This window comes from Scyliorhinus canicula, chromosome 9 (assembly GCF_902713615.1).
Source record: "Scyliorhinus canicula chromosome 9, sScyCan1.1, whole genome shotgun sequence".
In the NCBI taxonomy this organism is placed as follows: Eukaryota; Metazoa; Chordata; class Chondrichthyes; order Carcharhiniformes; family Scyliorhinidae; genus Scyliorhinus; species Scyliorhinus canicula.
Window position 1 is genome coordinate 98,754,800 of NC_052154.1, and position 21,203 is coordinate 98,776,002.

Genomic DNA, 21,203 nt, shown 5'->3' on the forward strand with positions numbered 1-21,203 from the left:
GAAAGCACAGGGGGCGGTGTATGAACACGGGGAGAAGGCGAGCAGGATGCTGGCGCACCAGCTCCGGAAGCGAGACGCGGCCAGGGAGATTGGGGGAGTGATGGATAGAGCTGGGAAGGTGGTGCGGAGGGGGGTAGATGTCAATGGGGTCTTCAGGGACTTCTATGGGGAACTGTACCGGTCTGAACCCCCGGTGGAGGAGGGTGGAATGGGGCACTTCCTGGACAAGTTGCGATTCCCGAGGGTGGAAGAGGAGCAGGTGGAGGGACTAGGGGCGCCGATCGAGCTGGAGGAGGTGGTCAAAGGGATAGGGAGCATTCAGTCGGGGAAGGCGTCGGGGCCGGATGGGTTTCCGGCTGAATTCTATAAAAAGTATTTGGACCTGTTGGGCCCCCTGTTGGTCCGGACCTTTAACGAGGCAACGAGGCATGTCACGGGCGCTGATTTCCTTGATCCTGAAGCGGGACAAGGACTCTCTGCAGTGTGGATCATATAGGCCGATTTTGCAGCTGAACGCCGATGCTAAGCTGCTGGCAAAGATCCTGGCCACGAGAATAGAGGATTGTGTGCCTGGGGTCATACATGAGGACCAGACGGGGTTTGTGAAGGGAAGGCAGCTGAACACAAACGTGCGAAGGCTCCTCAACGTCATTATGATGCCGGCTGTAGAAGGGGAGGCGGAGATAGTGATGGCATTAGACGCGGAGAAGGCCTTCGATAGGGTTGAATGGGAGTACTTGTGGGAGGTGTTGGAGAGGTTTGGGTTTGGGGAGGGCTTTATCCGGTGGGTGAGGCTGCTCTACGAGGCCCCGATGGCAAGTGTAGCCACAAATAGGAGGAGGTCGGAGTACTTTCGGCTGCATCGGGGGACGAGACAGGGGTGTCCCCCTTGCTCTTCGCGTTGGCGATTGAGCCCCTGGCCATGGCATTGAGGGAGTCAGGGAACTGGAGGGGCCTGGTGCGGGGTGGTGAGGAGCATCGAGTGTCGCTGTACGCGGACAACCTGTTGCTGTATGTGGCGGACCCGGTGGGGGGGATGCCGGAGCTGATGAGGATTCTTGGGGAATTCGGGGGTTTCTCGGGGTATAAGCTGAACCTGGGCAAGAGTGAGGTGTTTGTGGTGCATCCGGGGGATCAAGAGGAGGGGATTGGTAGGCTCCCATTGAAGCAGGCAGGGAAGAGCTTCAGGTACCTAGGGGTCCAGGTGGCTGGGAGTTGGGGGGCCCTGCACAAGCTGGGCCTCACGGTAGCATGGTGGTTAGCATCAATGCTTCACAGCTCCAGGGTCCCAGGTTCGATTCCCGGCTGGGTCACTGTCTGTGTGGAGTCTGCACGTCCTCCCCGTGTGTGTGTGGGTTTCCTCCGGGTGCTCCGGTTTCCTCCCACAGTCCAAAGCGGGTTAGGTGGATTGGCCATGCTAAATTGCCCGTAGTGTAAGGTTAATGGGGGGATTGTTGGGTTACGGGTATACGGGTTACGTGGGTTTAAGTAGGGTGATCATTGCTCGGCACAACATCGAGGGCCGAAGGGCCTGTTCTGTGCTGTACTGTTCTATAAGCTCAACCTCACAAGATTGGTGGAGCAGATGGAGGAGGAGTTTAAGAGATGGGATATGTTACCGCTGTCACTGGCGGGGAGGGTGCAGTCCGTCAAGATGAAGGTGCTCCCGAGGTTTTTGTTCCTGTTCCAGTGCCTCCCCATCCTTATCCCGAAGGCCTTTTTTAGGAGGGTCAACAGCAGTATCACGGGATTTGTGTGGGCGCATGGGACTCCGAGGGTTCGAAGAGTGTTCCTGGAATGAGGCAGGGACAGGGGGGGGGCTGGCGTTGCCCAACCTCTGTGGGTACTACTGGGCGGCCAACGCAGCGATGGTGCGTAAGTGGGTAATGGACGAGGAGGGGGCAGCGTGGAAGAGGATGGAGGCGGCGTCTTGTGTGGGCACGAGCCTGAAAGCGCTAGTAACGGCGCCGTTGCCGCTCCCTCCAACGAGGTACACCACGAGCCCGGTGGTGGCGGCTACCCTCAAAATTTGGGGGCAATGGAGACGGCACAGGGGAGAAATGGGGGGCTCGATGGGGGCCCCGATACGGGGGAACCATCGGTTCGTCCCAGGGAGCATTGATGATGGATTTCTGGGCTGGCACAGGGCAGGGGTCAGGAGGTTGAGGGACCTGTTTGTGGAGGGGAGGATTGCGAGCTTGGGGGAGTTAGAGGGGAAGTTTGGGCTCCCCCCGGGGAACATGTTTAGGTACATCCAGGTGAGGCCGTTTGCCAGGCAGCAGGTGGAGGGGTTCCCCTTGCTGCCCCCACGAGGGGTGTGGGATAGGGTGCTCTCGGGGGTGTGGGTCGGAGGAGGAAGGATCTCGGACATATACCGGGTAATGCTGGAGGTAGACGAGGCCTTGGTGGAGGAACTGAAGGGGAAATGGGAAGAGGAGATTGAGGAGGGGACGTGGGCGGATGCCCTGGAGAGAGTGAATTCCTCCTCTTCCTGTGTGAGGCTTAGCCTCATACAGTTCAAGGTGCTGCATTAGGCCCACATGACTGGGTCGAGGATGAGCAGGTTTTTCGGGGGAGAGGACAGGTGTGCTAGGTGCTCGGGGAGCCCAGCGAACCACGCCCATATGTTTTGGGCGTGCCCAGCGCTGGGGGAGTTTTGGAAGGGGGTAGCAAAGACGGTGTCGAGGGTGGTGGGATCCAGGGTCGAGCCAGGCTGGGGACTCGCAATGTTTGGGGTTGCAGTGGAGCCGGGAGTGCACGAGGCGATAGAGGCCGGGGTCCTGGCCTTTGCGTCCCTAGTAGCCCGGCGGAGGATCTTGCTTCAATGGAAGGATGCAAGGCCCCCAAGCGTGGAGGCCTGGATCAATGACATGGTGGGGTTCATTAAATTGGAGAGGGTGAAATTTGCCCTGAGGGGATCAGTACAAGGGTTTTTCAGGCGGTGGCAGCCTTTTCTGGACTTCCTGGCGGAACGGTAGGGAAATAGGCCGACAGCAGCAGCAACCCGGTGGGGGGGAGGGTGGTAAGGATTGGGGGGAGGAAGAACTGTGCACATGGGTGTGTGGAGGGTGCTATCTCTCTTTTTTTTTGTTTTTCCCTTTTTTCTTTTTCTTTGTTTTTGTTCTTTCCTTTTGTTTGAAGTTGCTCTTGAAGCTGGGGGGTATTGTTCATGGGGTGTTACTGCGGTTGTATGTTAATAAAGTTAAGATGTTTATATTTTGTAAAAATTTCAATAAAATTATTATTTTTTTAAAACAGAGGAGATTTACCAGGATGCTGCCTGGACTGGATGGTATGTCTTATGAAGAAAGGTTGAGGGGGCTAGGGCTTTTCTCACTGGAGCGCAGAAGGCAGAGAGGTGATTTGATAGAGGTGTACAAGGTGATGAGAGGCATGGATACAGTGGATAGCCAGAGACTTTTCCCCAGGGTGGAAATGGCTGTCACGAGGGGACATCATTTTAAGGTGATTGGAGGAAGGTATAGGGGTGGTGGGTGTGTGGAATGCACTGCCAGCAGAGATGGTGGAGTCAGAGTCATTAGAGACATTTAAGTGACTCTTAGACAAGCACATGGACAGCAGTAAATTGAAGGGAGGTAGGTTACGTTGATCTTCGATTAGGACAAATGGTCAGCACAACATAGTGGGCTGAAGGGCCTGTACTGTGCTGTACTGTTCATAGAATTTACTGTGCAGAAGGCGGCCATTCGGCCCATCGAGTCTGCACCGGCTCTTGGAAAGAGCAGCCTACACAAGGTCAACACCTCCACCCTGTCCCTATAACCCAGTAACCCCTCCCAACACTAAGGGCAATTTTTGGACACTAAGGGCAATTTATCATAGCCAATCCACCTAACCTGCACATCTTTGGACTGTGGGAGGAAACCGGAGCACCCGGAGGAAACCCACACACACACGGGGAGGATGTGCAGACTCCGCACAGACAGTGACCCAAGCCGGAATCGAACCTGGGACACTGGAGCTGTGAAGCAGTTGCACTATCCACAATGCTACTGTGCTGTTCTATGCATTAGAAGCAGTTCTGAGAAGGTTCACTTGACTGATTCTTGGGATGAAAGACTTTCTGAGGAATAAAGGTTGGACAGGCTGGGTTTGCATCCATCAGGTATAGAAGAATAAGAGGTGATCTTATTGAACATGGAAGATCCTGAGTGACCTGATCGGGTGGATACCTGACTAATGTTTCTCCTTATGGGGGAGATGAGAACTGGTGGACACAGTGTAGGAATAAGGGCATTGTTTGGCAGAGAAATGTTTTCTCTTGAGAGTCGTTAATCTGTGGAATTGTCTTTCTCCGAGAGCAATGGATAGTGGCTCATTGGGCGGCATGGTAGCACAGTGGTTAGCACTGTGGCTTCACAGCTCCAGGGTACCAGGTTTGATTCACGGCTTGGATCACTGTCTGTGGAGTCTGCACCTTCTCCCCGTGACTGCGTGGGTTCCCTCCTGGTGCTCCAGTTTCCTCCCACAAGTCCCAAAAGATGTGCTTGGTTATTTGGACATTCTGCATTCTCCCTCTGTGAACCCGACCAGGCGCCGGAATGTGGCGATTAGGGGATTGTCACAGTAACTTCATGACTGTGTTAATGTAAGCCTACAATGAAGATTAATATTATTGAATTTATTCAAGGCTGAGTTAGATTGATTCCGGATTGACAAGTGATCAAGATTTATGGGGACACTGAAAAGTAGAGTTAAGGCCACAATCCACAATCAGATCAGCCATGATCTTATCAAATGACAGAACAGGTTCGAAGGGCTGAATGACTGACTTGTGCTGCTACTCTACTTCCTATACTGCTGTATGTGTGCGCGTAGTGGTGGTGGTGGGTGAGGGGGGGGAGCTGGAGAAAGAGTCCTGGTGATACAGTGGATGTTGCTGTCAAGCTTTGGTGTCTTGTCTATTTTGAGCAGAGGGTGGGTCTCTGTGGTGGGAGGAGCATTATCTGGGAAGGTATTGGTGCTGTATTGCGAGGGGTGTGACTGTTGTGCCATGGACAGAGGGGTTGCAGTGTCAGTGCTATATTACCTGAACAATATCAGTGGGGTTACACTCTATCATGTGTTACAGGTTTGACAGTGAAAAGGCTGGGGACCGTGAGGTTCAGCGAACAATGTTGGAACTTCTCAATCAGCTCGATGGCTTCCAACCAAATACCCTTGTCAAGGTAAATGTATTGGAAGCAAATGTGATTTTTTGTCTTTGTGATAATGTCCCTTCCAAATATTGGCATATCCTGGGGGCTCCCTACAAATATCAGTAGATTCTGGGGGTGGGGTGTGACTGTCCTCTGGGAGGGCCCCCTGTAAATATTGGTTTTCTGCCTATGGTATGTGGATGCAGAGCTCAGGGTAAGTGTTCACATGGACATATAAACGTTCTGTGTTAATAAACTTCACCATGTATTACATACACTAGCTGTTCTTGTTGCTGGAATGTGGAGGCCACTTTGTTAATTTGATACAAGTGCATCTTCCACGGTCTTGACAGTAAGAGAAGGGTCAACAAAGGAAAAGCAAATGTTTTTACCCACTTGGTCTAATAGTTCCATCCATTTGAAGTGGCTGAGAAATGTTTCACCACATCACAAAAGTTACTATTCGCACATATTGATTGTCACAAAAGATGTTTGACCACTCCTATCCTTGATGCTGTATGTATTTACGTGATCCCTTTCTCTGGATGTTTAAATGTAGTTTGAGTTGCCTTTTTCCCATTTGCCTGCAGGTGATTGCAGCTACCAACCGAGTGGACATCCTGGATCCAGCCTTGCTGAGATCTGGCAGACTGGATCGCAAGATTGAGTTTCCAATGCCCAACGAGGAGGCACGAGCAAGGATTATGCAGATTCACTCCCGGAAAATGAACGTAAGGTGAGGGCAGTCTGTGTTCAGGAGGGAGTCAGTATGGACCTTTGCCACCCCCCACTATATATTTACCAGCTGTTACTGCTCCCTGTGTCATCTCGTTGTGTGATACAGCCAATCTGTAACCAGGAGTTTTGTAGATACTGGGAAAGATATACTGACAGATGTGGTTAGTACTTTAGCCAGGTACTGGTAAAGACAGAGTGATTTATAGCACAGAAGGCCATTTGGCCAGTCGAGTCCATGCTGACTCTTCATGGAACAATCGGGCTAGTCCTACCTGTTTAATAACTGATTATTATTCCTCTGCAGTCTTGATGTAAACTACGAGGAGTTGGCTCGATGTACCGATGACTTCAATGGAGCTCAGTGCAAGGCCGTGTGTGTGGAAGCGGTGAGTATAACTCTAGATATCGGGAAAAGTGTGTTGGGTAGGAATTCCCGGTGATCGGGAACAGTGTGTCAGAATAGAGAATTCCCCCGGAGATCGGAACAATGTGTCGCTAATGATGTTTTTTTTAATTTGACAGGGCATGATTGCTTTGCGCAGGGAGGCCACGGAGCTGACACATGAAGATTACATGGAGGGCATCCTGGAGGTGCAAGCCAAGAAAAAGGCGAACCTCCAATACTACGCCTAGAAATTAGGCAGTAAGAGACTGATCTAACTAACTTGGATCCTACACTACAATCTTTGCAGCAGTATAAAATAAAATGATATTTTTTTCCCCCCACATTAATTGACGTGGCTTAGCCCAATATCTGGAGTACTGGTGGTATCTGCACATGCAACTGTATAGAGGAAACAGCAGTTGAGGGGCCGATGGGGGAAATGGTGGCTATGCTCAGTTGGTGTGTGGGTGCAGTCTAGTGTACATTGTCCAGCTGGCAATTTTGCAATTTGTTTGCTACCTTTAATTAATCTTGATGCCCCAAGAGTCCCCACCCCGGTGAGAGGGGTTGGTATAAGCTAGCATGCCCAGTTTGCTGGGTTTGTTTTAACTTGCAGCTGGGGCAGGAAATGCAGCTCCCTGGCTGTGTTACGACTTCTACTGGTTAACTTCAGTCTCGAAGGGGAGATTGTGTCGCTGTCCACGTTGCCTGGACCATGGGGAAGTCCAGAGCAGTTTCACGCACACTCGGAATGTTCTATACCTCAAACAAAATAAATACACTCTTGTTTTGTGGCTTTACTTTTTAATTTATTGACCAATTGAATGCTCAAAGTGTATATATTACAATCTTAAACACTCCCTGAACAGATCAATTTATTACTTTAAACTTTCTCAATCCTTGGCTATGAACAGTACATCAAAATGAACATCACTATATTGTACAGTTGGACCATACACATGTAGCACTGCACTTGAGTTCAATACAGTACACAGACTCGTACATCCCAGACCTGCATGCTTCCTTAGGGAATGAAGTGGTACAATGAACACAAGCACATGGGTAAAGGGAGCAGGAAATGGTGACAGTGAGCTCTTACCCCAAGGTTAAAGCCCCCCTAACTAGATGATGGGAGATGCAAGGAAGAGTGTTCTGGAGAGGATCGGGAGGGAGGATAATGGGACTGAGCCCATCATGGAACACAAACTGTGAATGGAGTGAGCTCAATTGAACAAGTGGGTCTAACCCCTATTTCTTGCGTTATGGGTTTTACTTACACCGGGGCCCCGTTCTAAACATAGCAGCACTCTGTGGATCAAGGGAGGGAGGGAAATTGGGAAAGATCCTGGAAGAAGTTGATTGTGTGAAATGCTTTTCCATCTCACTCCTCTTCCAGAGCCCAGCTTAGACAGCGAAGGTACCTTACACAGGACAGCGAGAGAGATGCTTCGTTGTTTAGACATTGCTTTGAACCAGATCAGAGACACTCAAAACTTTGCTAATTCTTTGTCCTGCTTCATATTTATTTTAGAAAACATTATTTTTGTACATAATATGGATAAGTAGTCATACTGAAGCGAATTTTTTTTTAAAGTAGTGAATTCTGTGAGTTTTAACATGTATACAATGCAAAGTAAATCTGGGAAAGATTCATTCCTCATGTGAGATTGCACCTATGCCGGGGACAGCACGGTGGTGCAGTGGTTAGCACGGTTGATTCATGGCACTGGGGACCTGGGTTCAATCCCAGCCCCGGCTCACTGTCAGTGTGGAGTTTGCACATTCTCCCCGTGTCTGCATGAGTCTCACCCCCACAACCTGGGCAGCACGGTAGCATTGTGGTTAGCACAATTGCTTCACAGCTCCAGGGTCCCAGGTTTGATTCCCCGCTGGGTCACTGTGCGGAGTCTGCACGTTCTCCCTGTGTGTGTGTGTGTGTGTGTGTGTGTGTGTGTGTGTGTGGGTTTCCTCCGGGTGCCCGGTTTCCTCCCACAGTCCAAAGATGTGCAGGTTATGTGGATTGGCCATGATAAATTGCCCTTAGTGACAAAACTTGCCCTTAGTATTGGGTGGGGATAGGGTGGAGGTGTGGGCTTGGGTAGGGTGCTCTTTCCAAGAGCCGGTGCAGACTTGATGGGCCGAATGGCCTCCTTCACTAAATTGTATGAAAGAAAAACCCAAAGATGTGCAGGGTGGATGGATTGGTCATGTTAAATTGCCCCATAATTGGTTAAATTGAAAAGAGTGATTGCACCCATGCCATTACTCATTTCCAGCCCTTCCTTCGCACCTAGTCTAACCATTCCCAAACGTCAGCTGTTGGCCCCTGTCTCACTCCTAAAGCAGCTGCTAGTTTGACCTGGGGGAAAGTTTGGTTTGTGAAGGGCTTTCTTGTTGCTGTTGCCTCTAACTTCATTGCAGTGTTAATGTAAGTCTGCTTGCGACAATAAAGATTATTAAGGGTGGATACAGTTGAAATCAGCACGGAGATGGATGATGTGCACTGCTACGGGTCCATTGAGACAAGAAGCTGAGTGTTGTGCTACCCCAGTGCTATTGTACTTATTCGAGTAATGGGCAGGAGTGTCCACAGCTCCTTCAGTCCAGTGTTCAGAGGGCTAGTGTTGTCCAATACATTACTCGTGTGGCTAACTGGAGATCCAGAGGTGCATTTCTGATTAGTGAATAGAAAGGGAGTAATCAATTCCATCATTAGGCCTATGATCTCCATGCTCAAATTCACAAAGTGCATGCCTGTGAACTTGGTGCTTCTTGGTAAAATGCTAAAATAGAAAGTAATGTGTTCGAGTGTTTTGATTGCTGAGTGTTTTAAGTGACTGGTGGGAAATGGTTCAATAAATATACATATGAAGTACGTTTACCTCGATTGTGCGAAGTAGATGCGAGTCATTTTCTAAGAAAATGTTTCAGCCACTTTCAGTCGGTCAGTGGTTTTCCTAATTGACCATCACTGGCTATCTGATGATTGAGCGATGATTTTTCTCTGCCACAGCAGTAATTACTCTCGTTAGAAGCCCTCAAGCAGGATGCAATGGTACAGAATTAAATATTAACCACATCACTAAAGGCAGATCTAGCCCATGACCTAGAAGTGGACAGCTCCTGGGATTCAACAGGTCTCCCGGAACCTTGCTCTATAAGATCCCACAGACTTTGTGAACTTCCATGATGGGATGGGGGACAGGAAATGAGATACTGCCCAATAATCTGCAGCTCAAAAGATTCCAATGATTTGTTTATTTGTATCTTTTATCAGTTATATTATAAAATGCATTCCCAACATTAAGTTGTAGATAGTTGCTTGCACCTGTTTCAAAGATTTAACCAAAAATAGGGGGGGGTCAATCACATTAAATGCAATTTACAGCAGTGAAATTCTGTACAATTGAAAAATGTTATTTTTTATTTTATACAAATGGATGCAAAGGCAACGCACATCCAGTCACAGCCACTCTACAAAACAAAGTCCTCAGCTAGTCTTCAAACTAGTTGGTTACAGCCATCCCACATTCCTCACCTCAGCACTTTCCTCTTTGGAATCTGCTGTTGGTTCAATTCTGGGGTGGGAGGGGACATCATTCGCTGAACGTACAAGTGAGTCTTTTGTTTTTTAGTTTCTAGAAGTTGGCTGGGACACTGAAATGATAGTATCAAAATTGTTATCTAATAAATTTGGGAAAATATTTTAATGCATTGACGGAGAAGAAATGTTTTTGCAATTTTTAAGGTTTTTTTTAAATCGACTTCAATGTACGAACACTGCATTATCACAAGTCATTCTATTAAATACATTCAACAAAACTGCTTTGTGTAGACTTGGTTGAAGTGTTTAAACAATTCTCACCATCCTGCCAGGGTCATAATGCTGTTCATGGTGACTCTTGCCACTTCAGAGATTGGCTGCCTTGCTTGTTTCCTCAGGACTCTGATCTCACTGAATCCAGGAATATGAAACAGTGCTGTGGTGGTTGTCACATGGTGCCGTTCTCTGCCCGTGGTTTGTGTATGACTGTGTGAGGGGTGCTGAGAGAAGGAGCCAAGGTGCAGAGGAAGCCTGCCAACAAGGTGAGTCCTAGTCCACCCCAGGCACAGAACATGGACCAGCCGTAGCCGTGACTGATGTCCTCGGGCAGCCCGTACATGTGCCGAGGGAAACGTGAAAGTTCAAAATTAATTCCAGCTACACAAGTACAGAGGGAGATAATGCAACAGGTTCCTGATGGGAAAGAAAAAATAATTAGTATTTCTCATCTAGATGCTGCCCACGGTGACACCATTCGTAAACACTTTAAATTCCAGATGTACATGGAACACACCCAGTTCTGCCTCACTGGCTCTGCCTCACTACCATGACCCTTCAACTGGTTCTGCTTCTGCCTCACTACCATGACCCTTCTACTGACTCAAGTTCTGCCTCACTACCTTGACCCTTCACCAGGTGTCTGAGAGACACCAATCAGTGTACTGACATCTCTGAGAGAGAGTGACTGAGAGACACCAGTCAGAATACAGATATCTCCCTGAGGGAGGGGTCAGAGACACCAGTCAGTGTACAGATATCTCCCTGAGAGAGAGAGTGACTGAGAGACACCAGTCAGTGTACAGATATCTCCCTGAGAGACACCAATCAGTGTACTGACATCTCTGAGAGAGAGTGACTGAGAGACACCAGTGTACAGATATCTCCCTGAGAGAGAGAGTGACTGAGAGACACCAGTCAGTGTACAGATATCTCCCTGAGAGAGACTGAGAGACACCAGTCAGTGTACAGATATCTCCCTGAGAGACACCAGTCAGTGTATGATATTGCCCTGAGAAAGAGAGGGGTCAGAGACAGCAGTCAGTGTACAGATACCTCCCTGAGAGGGGGGGGGTCTAAGAGACAGCAGTCAGTGTACAGATATCACCCTGAAACAGGGGACTGAGAGACACCAATCAGTGTCCAGATATCTCCCTGAGAGGGAGAGAGACTAAGAGACACCAGTCAGTGTACAGATATCTCTCTGAGAGAGAAGGGACTGAGAGACAGCAGTCAGTGTACAGATATCACCTTGAGAGAGGGGGGACTGAGAGACACCAGTCAGTGTACAGATATCTCCCTGACAGGGGACTGAGAGACACCAGTCAGTGTACAGATATCTCCCTGACAGAGGGGACTGAGAGACACCAGTCAGTGTACAGATATCTCCCTGAGAGACACCAGTCAGTGTACAGATATCTCCCTGAGAGGAGGAGGAGGGGGGGGGGGGGGGGGGGGGGGACTGAGAGACACCAGTCAGTGTACAGATATCTCTCTGAGAGAGAGAGAATGAGAGACACCAGTCAGTGTGTCTCAGTTTGAAAGACTGGTTGAAACAATGAGCATTTATCTCTGAGACTCGACAATAATCATTCTGCATTTGCTGTTTGCAAAGAATACAACTGATTTACTTACCTCCCATGAGAAAGAGAAGACCAGCCACATACTGCATCAGATCATGGTCCTTGCAGCATCCCAGCATCCCAATAATCCAGCCAAAGAGAATGATCGACACCGCCATCCCGATGAAGCCTGCAGTCATCCTGCGGAGATCTGTCAACAGGAACAGTAGAATTTTAATCACAGAGGAAAGGTAAAAACGTGATTATAACAGAGGTAGGGTAGGATGTAGAGTAAAGCTCCCTCTACACCAGTGTTCTTCAAAGTCGGGGGCGCGACCCGCTGGTGGGTCGCGGGCGGGTATCGGGAGGGTCGCGGTGCCGTTGTCCGCGGCGATCCCGATCGCGCAAATCCCCGCGCAGCAGCTGGATTTTCATAATGGCGGCTGCAAGCGGCCGCGAACATGTTTTCATAAAAATTCAGCCGCATGCGCATGATGATCGGCACGTATGCGCATTCCACGAACATATTTTAAAAAATTGCCCGCATTGCGCATTCGCGTCGATAATCGGGCACGCATGCACAGTGCGGCTGCTATTTTTTTCAACGGTTGCAGCTTTTGTTTCACAAGTTCTGTAGTGGTTTTTATTAATTTATTTTATTAATTTGATTTTTTTTCATTTATTTTATTCATTTTATTTGTTTTACAAGTTCGGGGGGGGGGGTTTTTATTCATTTTTTCATTGATTTTATTCATTTTATTTTATTTATTTTTTTACAAGTTCGGGGCGGGAGTTTAGTTGATAAAACTTTACAGGAAAAAAAATCAGAACTTTGGACAGATGGAGATTCCATACTTTCCGACACAAGAAAGCTTCACCTTCATCCAACAGGTTCCATTGGAGGAGCGTGTACGAGGGCCAAAGGGACCCAAAACCATTTCCTCCATTTTTGGCAGCAACAAACAAGGTAAGAGAAAATGGTGGGTCACGCAGGTCGGCCAGCGTGGGTCGCGCAGGTCGGCCGGCATGGGTCGCGCAGGTCGGCCGGCGTGGGTCGTGAAGGTCGGCTGGGTTGGGTCCCGAAGGTTGGCCGGTTGGTAAAAATGGGTCCCTGGAAAAAAAGTTTGAAGAACACTGCTCTACACTATCCCCATCAAACACCCCCAGGACAGGTAAAGCACGGGGTTAGATACAGAGTAAAGCTCCCTCTACACTGTCCCCATCAAACACCCCCAGGACAGGTACAGCACGGGGTTAGATACAGAGTAAAGCTCCCACTACACTCTCCCATCAAACACTCCCAGGACAGGTATAGCACGAGGTTAGATACAGAGTAAAGCTCCCTCTACACTGTCCCCATCAAGCACTCCCAGGACAGGTACAGCACGGGGTTAGATATAGAGTAAAGCTCCCTCTACACTGTCCCCATCAAACACCCCCAGGACAGGTACAACACGGGGTTAGATACAGAGTAAAGCTCCCTCTACACTCTCCCATCAAACACTCCCAGGACAGGTATAGCACGAGGTTAGATACAGAGTAAAGCCCCCTCTACACTGTCCCCATCAAACACTCCCAGAACAGGTACAGCACGGGGTTGGATACAGAGTAAAGCTCCCTCTACACTGTCCCCATCAAACACCCCCAGGACAGGTACAGCACGGGGTTAGATACAGAGTAAAGCTCCCTCTACACTGTCCCCATCAAACACCCCCAGGACAGGTACAGCACGGGGTTAGATACAGAGTAAAGCTCCCTCTACACTCTCCCATCAAACACTCCCAGGACAGGTATAGCACGAGATTAGATACAGAGTAAAGCTCCCTCTACACTGTCCCCATCAAACACTCCCAGGACAGGTACAGCACAGGGTTAGATACAGAGGAAAGCTCCCTCTACACTGTCCCCAACAAACACTCCCAGGACAGGAACAGCACAGGGTTAGATATAGAGTAAAGCTCCCTCTACACTGTTCCCATCAAATGCTCCCAGGACAGGTGCAGCATGGGGTTAGATACAGAGTAAAGCTCCCTCTACACTCTACCCATCAAACACTCCCAGGACAGGTACAGCACGGGGTTAGATACAGAGTAAAGCTCCCTCCACACTGTCCCCATCAAACACTCCCAGGACAGGTACAGCACAGGTTAGATATAGAGTAAAGCTCCCTCTACACTGTTCCCATCAAATGCTCCCAGGACAGGTACAGCACAGGGTTAGTTACAGAGTAAATCTCCCTCTACACTGTCCCCATCAAACACTACCAGGCACGTACAGCACGCGTTTAGATGCAGAGTAAAGCTCCCTCTACACTGTCCCCATCAAACACTCCCAGGACAGGTACAGCACGGGGTTAGATACAGAGTAAAGCTCCCTCTACACTGTCCCCATCAAACACTCCCAGGACAGGTACAGCACGGGGTTAGATATGTGGGATTGTGTGAAGCAAATAATGGCATGATGGGAAAAGTAGTCAAGTCTTCTTAGTACAATTGAATTTAAACCTAAGGCACAGACACAAACAGCCGAGGTCAACCAAGAACTGGCTGACTCTAACACTCAGATAAAGTTCGTTCATCATGAGACCAAAGTAGTCTCAATAAAAGCAAGCTGAACAACTATTTCTTCCTGTTCCTAAACAACTTCTTCCCTTTCTTAAAACAAAGACAAGATAATGATATGAAACTCCATTCCCCTAAAGGTCAGCAAGGTGACGCCATTGTAACGATTATTACTTATGTTTTACTTTCGATCAAATTCCTGACCAAGTTGTATTCATGTTATCTTGATCCTATAATGTATAAAAATCATCTTATTCTTCTGTGAGATCGCAGACTTGGGACGGACTCAGCAGTTTGTAATTGACTGCTTTCCGACTCCAAGTATCAGCCATTTACTGCTAGCAGTCAGTTCAAATTCGGAAATAAAGTTCAGTTTTGCTTACCTAATGAATGCTGTTTGAATTTCTCTATCACAGTCAAGACGCGGGGAAAATATAAAATACAACAGATACAGAGTAAAGCTCCCTCTGCATTGTCCCAATAAACACTTCCAGGACAGGTATAGAGCGGGGTTAGATACAGAGTAAAGCTCCCCCTACACTGTCCCAGTCAAACTTTCCCAGGGCAGGTACAGCCCTGTATCTACCAGCCCTGTGAGATACAGAGTGAATTTCCCTCTACACCAGTGTTTTTCAAACTTTTTTTTCCGGGACCCATTATTACAAACCAGCCGACCTTAAAGACCCATTATTTTCACTTACCTTTAATGTGACAAGTGAGCTTGCTGGTCCTCACAATCTCACTTACTCAATGTTGCATTTCAGCTTAGGTCTGCAGCTGACGATTTAAGTTTTCGCTACATCCTTTGAAAAAACTCACTCTGCCTAAATGTCAGCAAGGCCAAGGAACTGGTCATCGATTTCAGGAACCCCCTCTGTCTACATCAATGGCTCCGAAGTGGAGATGGTCGATAGCTTTAAGTTCCTGGGGGTCACCATTACCAACAGTCTGTCCTGGTCCACTCATGTTGATGCAACAGTCAAGAAAGCCCAACAACGTCTTTACTTCCAACGAAAGCCAAAGAAATTTGGCATGTCTGCATAGACTCTCACAAACTTCTCCAGATGTGACTTCCAGTGGCGGCCATGGAGTAGGAGGTCGCGCATTTGGTAGCTCCTGCTCGTGACGGACCTTTTGGACCTTTTCTCCTGATTTTTCTGGAATTGTATGAGAAAAATCAGTGGAGAGTGAGATAGTGAGGAGAAGTCCCCCACCAGTATATGGAGCCGTGGACCTGAAGTGGTCGTATAAGAAGAATTTGTCGAGTAACAAAAGCGACTGTAGAACCTGCAGCATGGGAAAGCATGGCGGAGGGGCAAGATCCTGGTTTGGTGAGAGGGTGGTCAACGGTACAGCTGGTGGAGTTCATTCAGGAGAGCTTCGCCAGGCAAAAGAAGGAAGGGTTAGACCCGATTAAGGTAACAATTGATCGGGTGGAACAAGGGCTGGAAGCCCACAGACTGGCGATCCAGAAGGTGGAGGAGAAGGTGTCCGAGCAAGAGGACCATTTAACTGCGTTGGAGGCGGAGGTGGAGCTGTTGAGGGACGAGCCGGATTCAATAGGGTAAAATCGGCCCTCTTCAAGAAGGGGGTGAAGTTTGGGATGTTGTACCCAGCACGTCTGTGGGTCACTTATGAGGACCATGAACCTTCTTTTGAATCACCGGACGAAGCGATGGACTTTATCAAAGACAAAAGGCTGGCAGGGGTTTGAGAGCATTGAACCTTGGGGCAGGGTATTGCGGCATCGATTCTGTTAAAGTTATTTTAGTTTTGAATTGTATATGCAGTGCCCTTTGTAACAGGTTTTAGGGCTGTTGCTCAGATCTGTAAGTAACTTTGTTCCTGTGGGGGGAGGCTGGAGGGATTTTTTCTGCTGTGTATTTATTGGGGACTGTGATGTTTTGAATATGTATGTTCGAGCGGAGGTCCCATCCACCCCCCACCCAGGCTTAAACCTGTGGTTCCCACACAGTGGCGCCAACACCGACATTCTATCCAACTTAAATTGCCTCCTCAACTGGTTCCATATCCTGATTTTCGACTGCACCACCGGACTTCCCGTATAATTCCTTGGGGCTAATGGCAAAGGGTCTGTCACCAGGGCCCTCAAGCTTGGACCCCTGCCGGACTCCTCCTCCAACCTGGCCCACTCTGCAACACCCCCACCCCTCCAGCAATGCCTCACCTTCTTCACGTTCGTAGCCCAGTAATAATACATCAGGTTTGGGAGCACCAATTTAATACTCTTTCCTGATACTAATTCAAACTGCTGTTAATAAATTTCAAGGTGCCAGGGCGGCAAGGTGGTGCAGTGATTAGCACTGCTGCCTTACGGCGCTGAAGACTTGGGTTAGATGCTGGCACTTTGCACAATCTCCCCTCGTCTGCGTGGGTCTCAACCCACATCCCAAAGATGTGTGGAGGTGGTGTATTGGCCATGCTAATTTGCCCCTTAATTGGAAAAAACAAGAATTGGGTACTCAAAATTGTAAAAAAATTGAATTGGCCATTCAAAAACAAAGACACTAGGGTGGCATGGTGGCGCAGTGGTTAGCACTGCTGCCTCACGACGCCGCAGACCCTGGTTCGATCCGTGCTCCAGGTCACTATCCGTGTGGATTTTGCACATTCTCCCCATGTTTGTGTGGGTCTCACCCCCACAACCCAAAAGATGTGCTGGTAGATGGGTTGGCCACTCTAAATTACCCCTTAATTGGGAAAAAAAGAATTGCCCACTCTTCATTTACAAAAAAACAAAGATACAGACTGCCTTAAGGTGTTAATTACAACACTAGATGTTGGAATCAACGTCAACACCATCTTTATTTGGAAAAGGATTTAGACTTGTGGAAAGTTACATGATGAGACAGCCATGTCATCTGTTTATTTTTTTAAATACCCTGCCTGCTGTTTGCATATGGCTCCAAAAGCCATCAAACTAGCTGCAAGGTAATTAACAGCAAAACCTGTAAGCGGGAAGAGAAAGACTGGAGTCTGTATGTTCTCCCTGTGTCTGCGTGGGTTTCCTCCGGGCGCTCTGGTTTCCTCCCACAGTCCAATGATGCACAGGTAAGGTGGATTGGCCATGATAAATTGCCCCTTAGGCTGGGGTTACAGGGATTAGGCCTTGGTAGGGTGCTCTTTTGAAGGGTCGAGGCAAACTCGATGGGCCAAATGGCCTCTTTCTACACAGTAGGGATTCTATGAAACTGTTCAGCTTTCAAACAACCTCCTAGAAATTCAACTGCAAAAAACTTCATTTGGGGTAAATGTGGGAGAGTATTTATTTAAATTATTATAGAGAAAAAAATAATTGGGTACTCTAAATTTATGTTTTAACAAGTTACAAAAGTTTGCTGCTGTATATATTTGATTGGATCTCTCTCTCTCTCTCTCCCCCCCCCCCCCCCATTGTAATAAAACACACCTGACAAAACATATTGAATACAGATAGCAAGGGACCCCAAACATAGTCTGTGTCAACATGGACATTCAAAACGTATCTGGCCTAATAGCACATAACAGATGGTAAAGTAGAGGCATGAAGTACAAAATGCAGGGAATTATGCTAAGGGTGTATATAACACAAGCTGCAGTACAGCATTCAATTCTGGGCACCATGCAGTACAGCATTCAATTCTGGGCACCATACACTACGAAGATCTTCATGGATTTGGAGAAGGTACAGAAGATATTGATGAAAATTGTTCCAGGGATAAGACCATAAGACATTGGAGCATAAGTAGGCCATTTGGTCCATCGAGTCTGCTCCACCATTCAATGGATCATGACTGATCTGATGGGATAATCCTCAACTTTCTATAGGTATATCAGGAACAAAAGAATGACTAGAGTAAGATTAGGGCCAATCAAGGATAGTAGTGGAAAGTTGTGTGTGGAATCAGAGGAGATGGGGAAGCGTTAAATGGATATTTTTCGTCAGTGTTTACACTGGAGAAAGACAATGTTGTCGAGGAGAATACTCAGGTTCAGTCAACCAGGCTAGATGGGATTGAGGTTCACAAGGAGGAGGTGTTAGCAATTTTGGAAAATGTCAAAATAGATAAGTCCCCTGGGCCAGATGGGATTTATCCTAGGATTCTCTGGGAAGCCAGGGAGGAGATTGCAGAGCCTTTGTCCTTGATCTTTATGTCGTCTTTGTCGAAAGGAATAGTGCCGGAAGACTGAAGGATAGCAAATGTTGTCCCCTTGTTCAAGAAGGGGAGTAGAGACAACCCTGGTAATTATAGACCTGTGAGTCTTACTTCGGTTGTGGGTAAAATGTTGGAAAAGGTTATAAGAGATAGGGTTTCTAATCATCTTGAAAAGAACAAGTTGATTAGCGATAGTCAACACGGTTTTGTGAAGGGTAGGTCATGCCTCACAAACCTTATTGAGTTTTTTGAGAAGGTGACCAAACAGGTGGATGAGGGTAAAGCGGTTGATGAGGTGTATATGGATTTCAGTAAGGCGTTTGATAAGGTTCCCCACGGTAGGCTATTGCAGAAAATAAGGAAGTATGGGATTGAAGGTGATTTAGCGGTTTGGATCAGTAATTGGCTAGCTGAAAGAAGACAGAGGGTGGTGGTTGATGGCAAATGTTCATCCTGGAGTTCAGTTACTAGTGGTGTACCGCAAGGATCTGTTTTGGGGCCACTGCTGTTTGTCATTTTTATAAATAGTGTAGAAGGATGGGTTAGTAAATTTGCAGATGACACGAAGGTCGGTGGAGTTGTGGATAGTGCTGAAGGATGTTATAGGATACAGAGTGACATAGATAAGCTGCAGAGCTGGGCTGAGAGGTGGCAGATGGAGTTTAATGCGGAAAAGTGTTAGGTGGTTCACTTTGGAAGGAGTAACAGAAATGCAGAGTACTGGGCTAATGGCAAGATTCTTGGTAGTGTAGATGAACAGAGCGATCTCGGCATCCAGGTACATAAATCCCTGAAAGTTGCCACCCAGGTTAATAGGGCTGTTAAGAAGGCATATGGTGTGCTAGCCTTTATCAGTAGGGGGATTGAGTTTCGGAGCCACAAGTCATGCTGCAGCTGTACATAACTCTGGTGCGGCCGCTCCTGGAGTACTGCGTGCAGTTCTGGTCACCACATTATAGGAAGGATGTGGAAGCTTTGGAAAGGGTTCAGAGGAGATTTACTAGGATTTTGCCTGGTATGGAAGGAAGGTCTTACGAGGAAAGGCTCAGGGACTTGAGGTTGTTTTCGTTAGAGAGGAGAAGGCTGAGAGGTGACTTAATAGAGACATATAAGATAGTCAGAGGGTTAGATAGGGTGGACAGTGAGAGTCTCTTTCCTCGGATGGTGATGACCAACACGAGGGGACATAGCTTTAAATTGAGGGGTGGTAGATATAGGACAGATGTCAGAGGCAGTTTCTTTACTCAGAGAGTAGTAGGGGTGTGGAACGCCCTGCCTGCAACAGTAGTAGACTCGCCAACTTTAAGCGCATTTAAGTGGTCACTGGATAGACATATGGATGAAAATGGAATAGTGTAGGTCAGATAGGCTTCAGATGGTTTCACAGGTCGGCGCAACATTGAGGGCCGAAGGGCCCGTACTGCGCTGTAATGTTCTATGTTCTAACTCCACGTTCCTCTCTTATCCTCCTAATCCTGGATTCCATTACTGATTAAAAATCTGTCTATCTCAGCCTTGAACATACTTAATGACCCAGCCTCCACAGTAAAGGATTCTTCAGATGCACTACCCTCTGAGAGACGAAATTCCTCCTCAGCTCTGTCTAAAATATGTGACCCCTTACTCTGAGATTATACCCTCTGATCCTGGACTCTTCACAAGAGGAAACACCCTCTCAGCATCTACCTGTCAATCCTCCTGAGAATCCCATATGTCTCAATAAGGTCACCTCTCATTTTTCTAAACTCCAATGAGTACAGGCCTACTCTGGACTGCCTCCAATGCCAGTATGTCTCTCCTTAGATAAAGGGACCAAACCTGCTTACAGTATTCCAGGTGTGACATAACTAGTGCCTTGTATAGTTTCAGCAAGGCTTCCCTAGTTTTATACGCCATTCCCATTGAAATAAATGCCTACATCCACCAGAGTGTGCGACTGAGAAGCATTCTGAGAGGAATCAGGGGCGGGATTCTCCGATCCCCCGCCGGGTCGGAGAATCGCCGGGGGGCGGCATGAATCCCGCCCCCGCTTTCCGCCGAATTCTCCGGCGCCGGAGACTCGATGGGGGCGGGAATCGCGCCTCGCGGTCAGCGGCCCCCCCTCCCCCGGCAATTCTCCGACCGCGATGGGCCGAAGTCCTGCCCATTCTATGCAGGTCCCGCCAGCGTAAATTAGACTAGGTCCCTTACCTGCAGGACCTGGCGGCGTGGGCGGGCTCCGGGGTCCTGGGGGGGCGGGATGATCTGGCCCCGGGGGGGGTGCCCCCATGGTGGCTTGACCCGCAATCGGGGCCCACTGATCCATGGGCGGGCCTGTGCCGTGAGGGCACTCTTTTCCTACGCGCCGGCCATGTGGTCCTCCACGATGGTCGACGCGAAGGTGAACCCCCCCCCCCGCTAGTGTGCACGGGGATGACGTCAGCAGCCGCTGACGCTCCCGCGCATGCGCGGACCCGCACCGGCCACCAGAGTCCCTTTGGCCCTGGCTGGCACGTCGCCCAAGGCCTTCCACGCCGGCCGGCGGGGCGCCAACCACTCCGGCGCCGGCCTAGCCCGTGAAGGTGCGGAGGTTTTGGGGCGGGCCAACGCCAGAGTGGTTCACACCACTCCGTTCCGTCGGGAACCCCCGCCCCGCCAGGTACGGGAGAATCCCGCCCCAGCGCAGTCACCGCAATTTGGAAGGAGTTTGAGGGTCTGCCAAAGAACGGAATAGTTCCATTCCTTCTCCTCCTCAAAGCAAAAAAAGAGGGAGAAACAATACTTTGGGAGAGGGACACTCATCTGAGTGTGGATTTAAGAAGGCAGCTGATTGGTGAGTACA

At 48.6% G+C, this 21,203-nt stretch overlaps 2 protein-coding genes across 2 annotated transcripts in view; one reads left to right on the forward strand and one right to left on the reverse strand.

Annotated features, from left to right (window-relative positions):
* The window catches only part of LOC119971572 (26S proteasome regulatory subunit 6A), a 40,092-nt gene extending 33,014 nt beyond the window's left edge, over positions 1–7,078 (forward strand). The window contains exons 7-10 of the mRNA XM_038807324.1: positions 5,093–5,189; positions 5,750–5,895; positions 6,202–6,283; positions 6,420–7,078. Of these exons, the coding sequence (XP_038663252.1) occupies positions 5,093–5,189; positions 5,750–5,895; positions 6,202–6,283; positions 6,420–6,530 (436 nt within the window). The 3' untranslated portion in view covers positions 6,531–7,078. The remainder of the gene's footprint in view (positions 1–5,092; positions 5,190–5,749; positions 5,896–6,201; positions 6,284–6,419) is intronic.
* A 1,308-nt stretch (positions 7,079–8,386) lies between these two features.
* tmem276b (transmembrane protein 276b) overlaps positions 8,387–21,203 on the reverse strand; it is an 86,052-nt gene continuing 73,235 nt past the window's right edge. The window contains exons 3-4 of the mRNA XM_038807325.1: positions 11,738–11,875; positions 8,387–10,519 (exon numbers count right to left, since the gene is read on the reverse strand). Of these exons, the coding sequence (XP_038663253.1) occupies positions 10,275–10,519; positions 11,738–11,875 (383 nt within the window). The 3' untranslated portion in view covers positions 8,387–10,274. The remainder of the gene's footprint in view (positions 10,520–11,737; positions 11,876–21,203) is intronic.